At 42.9% G+C, this 15,431-nt stretch overlaps 2 protein-coding genes across 2 annotated transcripts; one reads left to right on the top strand and one right to left on the bottom strand.

The window, feature by feature from the left end:
- The first annotated feature begins 705 nt into the window (after positions 1 to 705).
- On the top strand, positions 706 to 3,824 carry LOC135614484 (BEL1-like homeodomain protein 1). The gene is made up of 4 exons (XM_065111900.1): positions 706 to 2,392; positions 2,480 to 2,829; positions 2,906 to 2,966; positions 3,058 to 3,824. The coding sequence occupies exons 1-4, from the start codon at positions 1,685 to 1,687 to the stop codon at positions 3,559 to 3,561; spliced, it is 1,623 nt and encodes a 540-aa protein (XP_064967972.1). The 5' UTR covers positions 706 to 1,684; the 3' UTR covers positions 3,562 to 3,824.
- A 298-nt stretch (positions 3,825 to 4,122) lies between these two features.
- On the bottom strand, positions 4,123 to 10,901 carry LOC135614483 (transcription factor LHW-like). The gene is made up of 10 exons (XM_065111899.1): positions 10,591 to 10,901; positions 9,871 to 10,074; positions 9,673 to 9,754; positions 8,532 to 8,573; positions 8,366 to 8,425; positions 6,035 to 7,813; positions 5,817 to 5,918; positions 5,222 to 5,362; positions 5,017 to 5,142; positions 4,123 to 4,693 (listed from the first exon to the last, which is right to left on the bottom strand). Exons 1-10 carry the CDS (start codon positions 10,686 to 10,688, stop codon positions 4,535 to 4,537), a joined length of 2,793 nt encoding a protein of 930 aa, XP_064967971.1. The 5' UTR covers positions 10,689 to 10,901; the 3' UTR covers positions 4,123 to 4,534.
- Positions 10,902 to 15,431: the final 4,530 nt, after the last annotated feature.

Here is a 15,431-nt window from a genome sequence, read left to right as displayed (position 1 = left end):
GTTCAAACACACGTTTCATTGACATTGGGGAGAGAGAGAGAGAGAGAGATATGCCTTCCTTGATTCTTTCTCTCTCTCTCTCTCTCTCTCTCTCTCTCTCTCTCTCTCTCCTTCTTATTATTCTTTAACCTCACTTATCTCGAGTGACTCGCTCAAGTTCAATAGAAGAATCAGAGAAGACGTTCTTCCATCCACCAACAAATGTAAAAGAAAAGAAAAAAGTAAAATAGAAATAGTAAGAAAATTTAAAGATAGATAAAAGGTAATTTAAATGTTTTCTTTGACAGCGCTAACACAAAAAATGCATGCCACTTTCATGTCGTGCATGCAGGAGAGTGTGACATTTCATATCCTTTTCCTCGGAGAAATAATTTCAATGGCTAATCAATCAAAGGTTGCTTCTGATAAGAACAGCTTAACTGATAATTTCCACTTCCAACACCTCGAGGCATTGTTGAGGCAGGGGAGTTCCCTTTTGTTGACTGTTGTGATGATTCTGAGACACGGAAATCTGCTCCATCACATGATGTTTCTGCCACCTCAGTGTCTCTCTCGAACACTAGAGTCGATGTGCAGGAAGATGGATGGATGACCTTGATGAACACCATGGCTCGTGCTGTGCCATGGCACGCTCGGAACAAGAGGGCATTGGGTGGGTGGATGCTTTCGAGGGCTTCGGCGTCATCCTTCGCTATCAGAACCAGATGTAGATAGGTTACACTTGGTAGACTTCCACACGACTTTCGCCTGCATCGAGTCTAGTCTTGCCCAGAAGAAGACAACGTTCTCGCTGTGCTGCTGTCATGGCTGTCGTTGCCGGGCTTGCTTAGCTTTCAATGCCTTTTTATCTTCCAGCATCATCATCCACCCATAAATAATGAACACAACAAGTAGATAGCAGCGAGGAGAAGAAGAAGAAGAATCGAGTACGCAACAAAACAAGTAGAGACAAAGCACCTGCCGACCTTCTCTCTCTCTCTCTCTCTCTCACGGCCTTTAGACAGGTCTTCGTTCCTTGTGGCACTTGTGTCGCTTCTTTCACAGAATTATACTGACGTCTTCGTAGAATGCTATGTCTGTTGATCCCTCTCGTGCTGCTACATCTGATGCCGGGGAGAAGAGGTGGGCCAAATCTTGCCTTTCTTTTCATGAGGGCATCATGATAGCTTAGACTCTGCTCGAGGGCTTGTGATGGATACATAGAAGGGAAACTGCATCTGATACAGCTTTCATCTCCTGCTGCTGCTGCTGCTGCTGCTTTTGCTCATGAGAGATCAGATCGAGCGCTGCATGTTGGAGCTTCTAAGAAAGAGGAAGAAAAGCAGAGTCTTTTGGGGAGTTCTGACTCTGCTATCGGGTCATCCCAAGACGGCGAGCAGTCTCTGATTGGCTGCTTCGAGGAGGTGATTCCATCGAAGTTGTGTGTGGTTTCAGTACACAGGTTAAAGGATTAAGAAGCCATGCGTAGTTGCTTGATATGACGGAGTACTTCTTTTACCGAGAGAGCACTTGGGAAGATGGATCGAGTGGTGTCGACTGTTCGACGTGGGCTTCTTCGGTTCACTCGATCAATCGTCCATGTTCTTCCCTTTGCTTTTCTCCATGAGCATTTTGCGTCGACCGAGGCATTCGATCGAGCTACAATCCTAAGCTGATCTCTCTCTCTCTCTCTCTCTCTCTCTCGATGGCGACGTTCATTCATGGAGCTCCGGAAGTGCAACCGGATGGGCTGCAGACCCTCTTCCTCATGAACCCCGGCTACGCTGGCTACATGGACGCAGCAGCTCCGGCCAACATGGTCCTACTCAACTCCACGATGAATTCATTGAACCCGATCATTCTCGCACAAGCAGGCCAGCCGAACCACCAGCAGCAGGACTTCGTCGGAATCCCTCTCCAAACAGCAGCGCGGCTCCGTGACTCGGACCGCCCCCTACCGATCCACGCGTCCCATGATGCGTCGGTACTCCCCCGCCTCCATCACAACCTCTGGACGCCGACGCCCACGAGCAACTCCGTCGACGTGGCATCCCAGTTCAGTCCCCGGCGGCGAGGACTGTCTCTGAGCCTCTCTCCACATGAGATGGCGATGACTCCGGCGAGTGCCCACGAGGTGAAGTTTGCGGCGTCTGCAGGTGGCGCGAATGGCGTCTCAGGCCGGCGGAGCTTCTTGATGGGTTCCAAGTACTTGAAGGCAGCTCAACAGTTGCTCGACGAGGTGGTCGACGTCGGGAAGGGGATTAAAGATGAGGCAGCGAAGGGGCCTAAGTCGAGGAACACAGAGCTGAAAGGTGAAGAAACCACGAGCACGAAGCAAAGAGCGGATCTGACAACAGCTGAGAGGCAGGAGCTGCAGATGAAGAAGGCCAAGCTCATCAGCATGCTCGAGGAGGTAACTCTTCATTGTCGTCTTCCTGATTGATTCCTCTGCTTTAGCTGACAATTCACTTGTCCTGCTTTCCTTCTCTGAAACTTGAAGGCGGAACAGAGATACAGGAAGTACAACCACCAGATGCAAACCGTGATCGCTTCCTTCGAAGCTGTTGCTGGCCATGGATCTGCAAGAACATACACCGTCCTCGCTCAGCGGACCATATCGAAGCAATTCCGGTGTCTCCGAGACGCCATCGTCGGCCAGATTCGAGCAACCTGCAAGACTTTGGGGGAGGAAGACACCAAGCTGGGGAACTCGAGGCTTCGGTTCATCGATCAGCATCTGAGACAGCAGAGGCAGATGATCCAGCCGAATGCCTGGCGACCTCAGCGCGGACTCCCTGAACGCTCTGTTTCCGTTCTCCGAGCTTGGCTGTTCGAGCACTTCCTCCACCCGTGAGTGCTCCGGTCGCAGAACTCCTCCCGCGGATTACAAATGTCATTCCGCCTTCTAAATTCTTGTGGATTGCAGATACCCAACGGATTCGGACAAGTTTATGCTGGCCAAGCAAACAGGACTCACGAGGAGTCAGGTAGATCACAAAAGACATCTCTCTCTCTCTCTCTCTCGGAGGAATGTTTGAGGATTATGATGAAGAATGTGGTGTTCTTTCACGGCCACAGGTCTCGAATTGGTTCATCAATGCGAGAGTGCGCCTATGGAAGCCCATGGTGGAGGAAATTTACCTGGAAGAGACGAAGCACCACGAACAGCGCAACGCCGATGAGACTGCAACCAAGATTGACGCCAATGGACGCTCCACATCCAAGTCCAGCACAGGGATGACTGATAGCCTCAAGAACGACGTCAAGCAACCATCTGCAGCAGCACAACCGCCACCACCACCACCACCATTTGAACCGAAGCTGGACGCCTTGAGCAACCAAGAGCTGCTGATGAAGTTCATGGACGCGAGGCAGATGATTGAGGAGCAAGCATACCCGTTGATAGCAGGCAGCAGCAGCCAAGGAGGTGATCATGAGGCCTATCCGACATTTGCTTCGAGGTTCTCAGGCAGTGGCGTCTCCCTCACGCTTGGCCTTCAACACAGTGGAAACCTCTCGCTGTCGGGAGCGCAGCCATCCATTCCATCCAGCGAGAGCATATGGGCAGGAGGATGGAGATGAGCAGTGTGGCCAGACTCCTGCAGTTTGTTCAACAATGCAGCATTCATGGCCAGAAATCTCCATGTCATCTCTGTTCCTCAGAGTGAGTGCTTTAGGAGTTGATCACAGGGTCTCATACTGCATGGAAGCTTGTTATTGGATATGGTGTGTGAGTTAGGAGGTTAGTCCATAAGGTTTAGGAACATATAGTTAGGGAGCTTACTCATATGAGACACATATCAATCATAGATATGGATGAATCTTATACAGATATATGTTGTATACATGGTGCATTTATGTGTGGATCATAATGTAGATCTATCTATTCTTAAAAGCAAACTCAATGATCATATTTGAGATAAGATTATAGAAAGTGTAAAGTTGACTCAATAATGCCAATGAAAAGACCATGAAGCAGAATACTAACAGGTGATAAACCTAATAACACAGAATGCATGGCAGACAACAGGAGGTTTTGTTGAGGTTAATGCTACAAACAATACAAGGATGTGGGACTTCCAATCCATCATTAACAGAAAAAAATAAATAAATAAATAAATAAAAAGGGAGCAAAAATTGTCATATTTCAACCATTCTTCATTCAGTTTTCAATTCTTTGACTTCTTTTGCTTTCCAAACTAGTACAGGAATTTAAAACAATAAGCATACAGAACCCTAATCTCAGAGTCCTGCCCTAGTATTTACATCTTTGGCATTCCAAACAGGTGGGCAAATAAGAGGTGCATACTCGGATAATTATTACAAAGGAAAGAGAATATGCTAAAGCCTTTAGCTTGCTATCAACATTCACAAGAAGTATCAAAATATCAGCCCACATGCCTCCAGATGATGAAGCTGGAATAGCCCTAGACAAAAATGTCGACTCTAGTTGTCTCCCGTAACGATGCTAGAACGCTGGTCGTGGCAAGCGAGCCTCTCCGCGTTCTTAGCCTTTCCAGGTGGAATCATGAAGCATATGACTCACCGAAGATGATCAATTAACCCTTGCAGGGACGTAAGTTTGGTGTAAAATGGCATGCGGAATGTTCATGTTACCACTGACGCTTGGTAGTGCCATACTGCTTCCAGCTGTGGGTTCTAACAATTGTACAAGTGAAAGGAATATTTCCATCCTAGTCACATTCCTGTTTGCCTGTGCGCAAAGCAAGGAACCTTGTTTAAGTGATTGCCACATGATTTACGAATTAAAAGCATTTGGATATAAACTATTAATTTAACAGTGTTGGTGTTTGTGTGCTCGAAAATGATAGGTGCCACAGTGGCATCATGGTAGGAACGTAAAAACGTAAACATGAAATAAAATAAAAAAATTCAGTGCAATGTGAACTCAGGCCATGTCTAAGTTGTATGCATCCTCATGGATAATAGCATTGCTGAAGTATGTCTACATGTTACCAGACTAATGGCACGGATTAACAGCAAATTACTTGTAACCTGGAACAGTCATGGAAGTACCTCTACGGCAAAGCGTGCCCAGACCTTATTTTTTCGTGCTTCCATCACCCCTTTCAATATCGTCAATCCCAATCCTCTGATGAAGTCAGCAATCTCCAGAAAGAAACCCCGCTCCTCACAAAGCATCTATGTGAAATGCATCATCAGCTTTCTCTTCCTTGATGTAAAGTGATTAAAAACGAGCAACAAGAGAAACTGTATTTACCTCTACCAGCAGTTGACGAGGTGGGTTCAGATCCTCCACTATGATGGGACATACCATTGGTTGAGTTCCTACCTCAAATGCCCATGTTGCACCACCCTCGAAGTTGTCTTTCAAGAGCAAACCACCCTCCTCACTGCTGATCTGTAGGTACGCCAAATTAATGATACACTTACACAAGGGTATCACAAAGCATGTGATAGCTTAAGGTGTAGCCAAAGATGGAGTTGATAACCACCTTTACCAAAATAAATAAATAAATAACAAATGGTAATTGCCAATGAAATTGTATAACTAGCCCCATACATACCAAATGGAATTACACAAATCTCTAATATTTGCACAATTTAGAAATAGAGTTTTGAATATGCTTCTAGCTATAAGAAAACTATGGCCAACATTGAAGTCTTCACTAGTAAAAACACCTTATTTCATCGTGCAAAAAAACTTGTGCCACAAATGATACACATGCTTTTCAATATTGGTGTTTCTTATTTAGCTTGCAGGTTGCCAAAGAAGGTGCAGCCAATAATTTTTAAGAAGTTTTAAATAAGTCAAGATATACATCAAACAACAAGTTAACAGTCAAATCAGATACCTTGGGTTCTCCAGCAACCTTAAGCTTGTCAGCATGCTTTGATATGCTTTGCAAGAAAAGCATGTGCTTGATGGTCTTTTCCAATAAAGCATCAATGCTACACTGTTCCGATAACAATAACATGAAACAATAAAAATTTTAGCATTTATGTTAAACACCAAAAAAGCATAACTGATAAGTTAATGCATGCTTGAAGCTTCAAGTAAGAACAAGGTCACCTTTGCCCCACTTGGCACTAGTTCACGAAGTTCTTTGATACGGTCTTGTATCATCTGTCGATCTTTCGGCCTTGGTCTAGGGCTTTCTCCAGGTCTAAGCCTCTTCCGGTTCAGATTACCTACTTGCACAACCTTCTTACTATTTGAATCTGACACATAATCATATTTAACGTTTCGACAATTTTCAACCCATGGGCTGATCTGAGATTTACAAAGCCCAGTATTCTGAGAGCACTCTCCGTCTTTCACAAAGCTGCACGAAGACTTGTCAAAACTTGAGCATGCAGGCTCTGGTTTCACTTGTACTGCTGGAAAACCAATAATATCATCTTTCCTGTGCTTCGACAAAAATGTTTCACTATGACTGGGAAGTCCAGCATAATGAGAACTATGAATATGTGTTAATGAAGTCTTACAAGAAACACTGTCATCTGAAACCTGCTTGGCACCTGAATTGATCTTTGAGACTACTGCATCCAGTAATTGATCACTGTCATTTAGGAAGAGTAGCCCAGAATAAGAAATCTGATCATTCAATGAATCAATGACAGGACATGCCTCTGAGTCAGTTGGGAGCTTAGGTCTGTTCGTACCCAATTTACAAGAATTTGTACTGCTCTTATGCACTAAAAGATCATCCAAAGTTCCAGTTGAGCAACATGATTTACTGTCACAACCCAACATGCAAAGGAGATCATTACTTGAAGCAAAATCCACAGAAAGTAGTGAAGTGTCATTCTTTAATGTATGCAGAGGTTTGTATCTAGAAGTACCATTGATCTCATAATTAACACTTTTACATCTTTCGTATCTCTGAAGAGTATTTGAATAACAGAGTTTACTTTCTTGACCAATGTCAGCAAGCATCTCGGAGCAACACATTGGCACATCAGACTCTGAGGAAAAGATACGAGAATTTTGAACAAAATCATCATTTGCTTTTAGCACTTCTGCATTTGATACAGGAAGAGGAACTGTACCGACATGGAAAGGATGGTCCTTGTTAGAATCATCTAAAATGCCAGGATTTCTGAGTGAATAGCTTCTCTGGTGTAAAATTGGAGGCACCCCGCTTACAGATAACTTAGAACAAGAGCTTGAACATTCAGTCATGCCACGTGAAATAGAACCAACATGACTAATTTCATCTGCTTTGTTGGATGATTCACCTTTAACATTTAATGGAAAGCCCTTGGTATCTTCAAATGAACTAGATAAGTTGTGACTAGATTCTATCATTCCAACAACTGAGGTGAACATGAGCTCTTCTTCCAGGGTTTTTAAACTATTAGACAATAGAATGGAGTTCAAAACAGAAAGATCATTTTGACATTTGGAGCCTGTATCAATTGGCAGTACCTTCCGGGTACACTCTATAACTGGCTTGGAAAACATGTCCTGAGTACCTTGCACAATAATTTTTCCCAAAGGATGTGCAGTCTTTATCATCTGTTTGCTTGACATTACTTCAGAAGCACTAGGTTGCATTTTTTTATTCAATCCCCATGGTACTGCAGAAAAGGATTCAGCAATAGATTGTGGAGCTGGGGATCTCACCAGCTCAGGGCTGCATCCATCACCAGTAACACACAATATGTTGTCTGCATTAGTACAAGCATTTGTAGACTTGTCACCTAAAACCAAGCCAGATGATGAATATATTGAACGTTTATCCTTTAAAGTTTTCTGAGTGGTATCAGATGGAAGAGATCCAAATCCACAATTTAAGTTCAAAAATAAACCTTTTACATGATTAACAAATGCAATGTTTTCCAGAACCTGCAAGATACAGATACAAAGATCAGAAGCACAGAGAAGAACATTTTTCCAAGCATAGGACACTTCATCTAAATCCATCAGCATAAATCTCGTGGGACTATTTGTTCAAGGACAGGAGCAGCCATTCCAGCAGCACATCAGCATCATACTCATTAATGCAACAAAAAGAAAAATGAATCTAACTTCTGTGTGCTAACTCTTTATAATGAAATTCAAGTTCATATGAAATTTTTCACAAAAATAATCTTGTAGCATATGGGACTAACCATCACAGGTCCCATGGAATAGTTTCAACTAGTCTCCAAATATATAGCAAAAATGAGCAAGTATATGTTTCCCAATCAGCAAGGAAGTGCAACCATCCATGAAATTTTATTGATCAGGCCCCAAAATTTGTTTTTTCAGTTTTTAGTTGTGTCTATTGTTGTCCAGACTCCAGAACAAGAAAATATATACTGCAGTTGGAAACACAGGATGGGCCACTTTTCACAACGATCAATATCTACTCACAGTTACTATATTAAACTCTCAAGACAGTGGAAGTCAATATACCATTTCGGTAGAACCTAGTTGTATCACCCCAAATGGAAGCACCGGAACAACGACAACTGTCTGCAATGCATGCAACTCATCAGTACTTCATATATGATATGACCATAACTAGAATTGTTAGAAGAAGAAAGAAGTGAAAATAAGTTTCAAGAGAAAACTGTCTCACCTGCACGCCTGCTAAAATCTGGCAGTTTATCTCAACAAAGCCCTGACAGTGGACAATAACATCCATTAGGATGCAAGAATATATTGTTGATCAAAGTGTTTAGTCCAAAACAAGAAATACAAGATGCTTTCAGTAAGTGCTTGGGCAAGTAGTGTTATCAGATCAGATGTTTAATATAGGAAAACACATGCAAAAGAATGGGACATACAACAATAAATTAGAAAAGCACATATCTCTGATCAAAGAAACTCATGTCAGATTGATAATAAATTAACATTGGCAAACAACAACAACAAGTCGTTATGTCCCAACTATTTGGCATTGTATTAGGATCTTTTCTACCATTGAGTAATGCATAAGACAACCATGGAAAAACTTAGAAATGAATCCGGTGATTGTCGTTAATCTCCATGGAAACAATAGATGCAAACAACTTATATGGCTCGTAGCATGATATCATGGTTCATTCCCACAGCAAAAATGGCATACCCAATGCACGAGGCTCCTGCGAATATGGGATGTGGGGAGGGTCAATGTAATCTTACCTCTAAATTTAGAGACTATTTATGTCACTTGAACTCTAATCTCCTAGTCTCCCAGGTCGTAAGAGAACAATCTTTTCACTATACCAAGATCCATTTACACAACATCATATGTAGCTTCAAGATTTTATCCGAGGAAGAAAATTAGTTTAAATTGATATCCGTGGACATAGTACATGTCACGACCCGAATCGATGGGATAACTAACTAGTTAACTTCGTTGACTTCATTTACTAAACAACTAGTTCAAAATACTAAAGCTTGATTTAATGAAAGAACACCCATTAGACCTAAGTCAATCCAAATTCCTGTACACTTCCAGTATAAAGCTAAATCAAGATATTATAATCTCTCCCACTTAAGGACTTGAGACCACCCACATATCTATTCCTTAGATGTTAGACAGAAAAAATTCACTGAGCTATAACTAATAGAAATAGTTTTTAAGTTTTGTATGTTAAACCGCTGACAATATGACTGAGGTACATGGGTAACAACAACTGTGGTCTCGCATTAAGTGTGCATCTTGGAAATCATTTTAAGCTATATGATCTTTTGTTTAAGCTTTAACCAGACAACAAGATTATGAAGAGCTCTACCTCTGGTTTTGAACCAAATTTATCAAGGGAATCTTTACTGATCCACTGATGTTTTCCCATTGAAGCTGCCTGTCCAATTAACCTGAAATAAGAAGTCCATAAAGTAACATAAACAAGAAAAACTAACCCAATGGCAAGTTCCATAAAGAAAATTTCAAAGAAATGTCAAACCAAGAATGACCAGATAAGTCCACACACCCGTCTCCAACAACATGAACCTGTGATGCCATAATCTTATCAACCAGGACACCTATTGCATCATCTGCTTGACAACTTAGCTCCAAAAAATCATGCTTCTTGTTATTTTTAGCCACAGCCTGTTCCTTTAGTAGCAAATCTGAAACATTCAACCTTGACATACCCAGTTTCTCTTCATAATATCTGTCATCCCAGATCAAATGCCTGCCAAATTTCACAATATTCTCCATAAAACAAAATGTCAAAACATCTAATTTAAAGGTTTAAAGAAAATATTCAACCAGAACAGCAAGACTTCACACTTTTCAAAACCACAGGCAAACAACATCCCCAGAGAAAGTTATCATCACATGATCCAAGCAAGAGGTATCATCAAGATCACAATTTTTCACTTGCCCTCTGTCAAAGATAATCCCAAAACCACCGTATACCTTTCTGTTTTCCAATTAAAATGGAAAGAAAAATCAAAGAAACACGAAATCAAGTATAAAAAGACACCTCTTTTCATTCCAAGGATAAACAAATAAGCATATATTATCCTTGTCTAACCCATGAGAAGAGAAGTTTGGATAATAGGCCTCCATCAATTAACTCGAGAAACAAACCTAAAGAAGAAACCTTTCGTAATTTACCATCCTTTACCGAGCTCGTCAAATGCGAGTTTAACGAACCCTACTGCCGAACGAAATAAAAAGACAATGATCGAGAGATGAAGCTTACATCCGACTTCCGAAACCGACGGCCCTCCAGAAAACGGCGTACGACCACCCAAACTCAAGGCAGAGTCGCCTCAGCGCCTCTCTCGGCGGCAGCCCCATAGTGAGAACCCCAACCAGCGCACTCGATCGACCAAAAACACTCAACTTTGCCGCCGAATCCAAACAACCAAAAGCAACAAAGGGCTTAAAGAGATCTCCGGTTATCAAGAACGACCTAGCTGCGGCGCCAAGAGCCCCACCCCACCTGCAGCCCACCGCCCCTCAAAGAGCTTTGAGAGCACCTTCTCAGAGCGCGAAAAGCGCACGTTGAGAGAGAGAAGAAGCCAACAGTAGCGGAGGCCGTCTTCTTTTGAAGACTCGACCGCCATCGTTCCAACTCCACTGGGGCAAAACCGGAAACCCAGGTCACAAATTATACATAAAAAATCACACTAGTCGACAACCTACCTACCTTAGTGTCAGAGAACCCTTGGACCCCACATTTGTTGTCCAAAAGAAAAACAGGTATTAAAGGCGAGTAAAGTATTCCAAAGCGGGATTAATCTCCATCAAATGTAGACCGTCGGATCCATTCTAATAATAGAGCGTGCATTTCATCGAATTAACATAGCCACTGCTCCAGGCGTGGGTCGACCACACATCCAAGCCGTTCACTGGCGCTTGAGATTCGATCATACGATGATGAACGGTGAGATCGATACGTACTTATCTCGTGCGCGGCTTTGGGGAGATAGATAGAGGCTAGAGCGGAAATTACGAGGGAGCCACTGAGGAGGGCCTTCAAAAGGCATGTCTTTTTCCTGCTTTGAATAATAGGAAGCCATGTAGTCTTTTAATGATGGAGAAGGATGGGGTTAATTATTCCGAGTGATGGCTGAGGTGTTGGGAGGAGGACAAAGAAGAAAGGCTGACACACAACCAGTGGCTGTCACCTCCTTTTGCTTAAACTACTGATAAGTTTTAGCTGAATACAATTTGCCTGTTCTCCTTTTGATGAAGCTTGTGACGCTTCTGTTCTTCTGTTCTTGATTAGTGTTTGTTTAAACCCCCATCCTGATGATGTAAGGTTGAAAGAGCAGTGGCTCTTCTTCTCACGACTCTGTTTACTGATGTCATTACAGTGGCTTCTATCATGAAAAGCTGCCTCCTGAGCCATAGGATCATTCAGGAATTCTGTCATTTTTGAATCAGGGAAGAACGCAAACACGACTGAGTGGCACCGCTGTCGATAGTGGTTTGCGAATAGGATCCAAACACAGCTGGCCACTGAACTCAAGAGTGTGTTTGTGTGGCCATTTAGTTCTGTATTCTTCTCCTACCATCTTTGTTTGTCTAATTATGAACATATAATCCTTGTTAAGTTTGAGATGATGTCTACTATGTCTCTGTATCTGAGTAGGTAAGACATACTTGCAGTTCTGAAGCAGTTGAACAGCCACAACACAATAATAGATAAGCTTCAATTGTCTGTCCAACGAAGAGGAGGAGATCTGAAACCAAAATAAGGGGAACTCCAAACCTTCTGATGTCGTAAAAGGTGAAGATTTGATTCTAACTGAGTCAAACCATATCCAGCAATGGCCTTGGAAGGATAGAACAGTTGATGGGCATCAGCTGCGTTAATCCACCAAAAGAACCATCATTTGTGGGGGGTAAGAGATTAAGCATCATGATGGAGATGTCAAGGATGTCAAAAATGCTGAGAGGACACAGAGAAAAATCTTTAAAGAGAAGATCCAACTAAAAGACATATCTGTATGAGAATCTTGACCTTGGCTTTTACAAATTATACACCCTTCCTTTTGATGTGAAGCCAGTCATTTGATGTTTGGCCCACTAGGAATTGGAGAGGTGATATTAGTCACAAGAAAGGCAAGTAGATGGATCCCACTTTCTTTTTAGATTTGTCAGTGAAGTCTCAGCCAAAAGTATCTCTGTTTGATGATGGAGATTGAGATGTGGCTATGTTTTGTCTGGACCTTATCTAAGCTCATTGATCAAAAAAAGAAAGATTAAGAGTATATAAATTCTGAAAATGAAAATGCAATGTTGACTGGAGTTACTGTAGGGTTAAACAATTACAGTAGTTGAGATTAGACAAAGATGAAGCAACTACTACTTTTGTGAGAAGTCTGATTTTGATAAACTTTGATGAATATATAAGGCAAAATAAGCAATCAAGACAAAAAATGCTTGATGGTACAGTGTAACTTTTTCCTCCAGTAAATTTACATTATTCAGTTCTTACATCTCACTCTGGTTTGTGTCTGATCTCTTGATTTCAACAATTTGACAGATGTTTCTTGTTTGCTTCTACAACTCATTTAGCACATACAAACAAGAAGATAGCCAATCAATTCCTCTTACTTGCTGCATCAGTCTTCCAATCCTCTCTCTCTCTCTCTCTCTCTCTCTCTCTCTCTCTCTCTATGTCTGCCAAATAGTAAACCCACTGTGGCTTATGCCAAATCCTTTGGGACAAGCCACAACAAAACTCCTACAGGGGAGCTTGAGACATGGAGTTGGAAACTTACATGTGCTTGATGGGTAGATGGATCTATTATGTTTGGATTGACATGGGGAGACTCTAATGGATGAGAATATTTTGATGGCATTGCCCACCAATGGAGGTCCACTTTGACTTGATTGGCAAAATGGGTCTTCTTTTGTGGGCAAATTTTTTGAACCATGCGTGGTCATGGCAAAGCTAAGGATCCTCCTTGATGAGGGTAAAGAGACAACAAGACAAAAAGCTCACCCTACTAAATCACAAGGATCTCTTGATCTGTACTCTGAAATCTAAGTTAGGGACCATTCTGGCTGCCATCAGTCAGGTTTTTTTTGGCCTAGCTGGACAGAATCACCTATGTGACGTTGTTTCTTCCTGTAAAATGATCTTTTTATTTGGAAAAGCAGCAATATTAGATATTAAAGCTGAATATTAGGCAATGTTGCATCAACTTTGAGCATCAAGAAGACACTTAGTGTAGTCCCTTCAAGCTCAATTCAATGTTCATATGGAATTTAAGCCTTCCTCATCAAATGCTATTCAGTATCTGACCATCAAACATAGATACTCATGAATCATATTGTCTTGCTTGTTGTGGCACTCAAAAGAATCCGCAAATACCCAAGTTGAATGCAATCATTCACAATGAGTCCAAAATGTCTTAGTCAACCTTAGCTACTTTCACAACAAAGAGGTCATTTGATTAGGTTGTGACATGGAAACCTAGTGGCTGATCCACTGCCCAGTGGAAAGAGGTTGTAGCTTGAAAGCTTTAGTGAGGACACAGCATGATGTGTTATCTCCACAGGCTTAGCAGGCTATTGATCAACTCAAACCTTGTTGAAAACTTGGTATCTGAGGACAAAGAACATGTACACAAAAATGCAGTTTGGTCTCTCGAATGATCCTTATCCATGAAACAAAGTCATCTGCATGAAGAAGAAGAAGAAGAAGAATGGATGTGCCTTGAAATGTAGGAAATCTTCTCCTCCAGTAACTCCACCAGTCCATTATATCTTAAATTTTTCAACCAGTTGACTTTTCCTTTGGGTCAGAGTCTGGAATTTTGACCTCATCATCACCATGTGCAATGGATCATTTCTCGGAACAGCATCACAGGCAAGGAAGAGCTGCCTACCGGTAACCAGAAACTAGGGAAGCATGACACTAATAGAAGTCATCCCTCAACTATCATTCAGCAATAATTTGCAGGTCAATTGGCAACCATGAGCTGCATCAGGATGCAAATCTTGGCTTCTCGTGTCAGGGAATGTCAAGCAGTTGATCCTGTGATCAAGAAGACAGCTATTGGCCATGGCCAACTTGTATCTGATAACGTTGTTGCTGCTGCCGACTCTTCCTCCTCATCGAGAGATGTCTCTTGTGGCTGGTAGGAGTGTGAGCACAGTGGAGAATACATGCCTAGCTGTTCCTCACCAATAGTCTTTAAACAAGCATGACAAGAACAAATGGTAGAATTGCTGTAATTGTTTGTCCATCAGAACAGAAGAGAAGAAGGTCTTGAACTTTTTCTTTGAGGAGGAGGAGGAGGGAGAGAATCTATGTATCTATATATATTATTCTTTAATTCTCTTCATCCGTATGCATTTCCTCTGTTCTTCTCCTTCTCCAAGTCTCGACCACCTACCTCTTTCGCACTCTGTGTAACAATGGGGACAGTACTGCGGCCGCCACCGCAGTTGCTGCTGTGGGTGCAGCAAATGCTCCGACTGCTGCGACCGCCGCACGCTCCTCATCGCCGCGTGGGCCGTCGGCGCCTTCGTCCTGGTCGTTCTTCTCATCGTCGTCATCGTATGGCTCGTCCTCCGCCCCACCAAGCCCAGCTTCCACCTCAAGAACACCACCGTCTACAAGTTCAACCTCTCCCTTTCCGACAACATCCTCTCCGCCGTGGTGCAGGCCACCGTTTCCTTCCACAACCCCGACGGCCGCGTCGGCGTCTGCTACGACGGCGGCGACGTCTACGCCACTTACCAGAACCAGCAAATCACCATACCCCCCCGCCATCCCTCCGGTCTACCATGGCCGCGACGTCATCGACGTCTGGTCCCCGGTCGGTCCAAGAATGTCGCGAACCCAACCTGACCCGACCCACCGGACTCTTTCACTGGGCCGGACCGCCTAACGCGATGCGTGGATCGAGCCAGCCACGGCAACAAAATGAATCAAGCCCAAAGTCTCACCTTCTTCAAAAGCAAATTAAAGTGGGACCCACCTAGAGATTCCCGCGCATGATCCAATCACGGAAGAGGGTAGGCAAAGGTGTAATTTTGAGTATTGGTTCTTCTACCCAGCACGACCGCTGCATTTTT

Source organism: Musa acuminata, chromosome BXJ2-6 (genome assembly GCF_036884655.1).
Source record: "Musa acuminata AAA Group cultivar baxijiao chromosome BXJ2-6, Cavendish_Baxijiao_AAA, whole genome shotgun sequence".
In the NCBI taxonomy this organism is placed as follows: domain Eukaryota; kingdom Viridiplantae; phylum Streptophyta; class Magnoliopsida; order Zingiberales; family Musaceae; genus Musa; species Musa acuminata.
This window is presented reverse-complemented; position numbering and strand designations above follow the sequence as displayed.

Excerpts from the sequence above, each read along its gene's own strand:
- LOC135614484 (XM_065111900.1), top strand. The coding sequence starts at position 1,685 with ATGGCGACGTTCATTCATGGAGCTCCGGAAGTGCAACCGGATGGGCTG. Across the intron at positions 2,393-2,479 it reads TCATCAGCATGCTCGAGGAG|GCGGAACAGAGATACAGGAA; the intron begins GTAACTCTTCAT and ends TGAAACTTGAAG. Across the intron at positions 2,967-3,057 it reads CAGGACTCACGAGGAGTCAG|GTCTCGAATTGGTTCATCAA; the intron begins GTAGATCACAAA and ends TCACGGCCACAG.
- LOC135614483 (XM_065111899.1), bottom strand. The coding sequence starts at position 10,688 with ATGGGGCTGCCGCCGAGAGAGGCGCTGAGGCGACTCTGCCTTGAGTTT. Across the intron at positions 8,574-9,672 it reads AATTTGGTTCAAAACCAGAG|GGCTTTGTTGAGATAAACTG; the intron begins GTAGAGCTCTTC and ends GTCCACTGTCAG. Across the intron at positions 4,694-5,016 it reads GGGCACGCTTTGCCGTAGAG|GCAAACAGGAATGTGACTAG; the intron begins GTACTTCCATGA and ends CTTTGCGCACAG.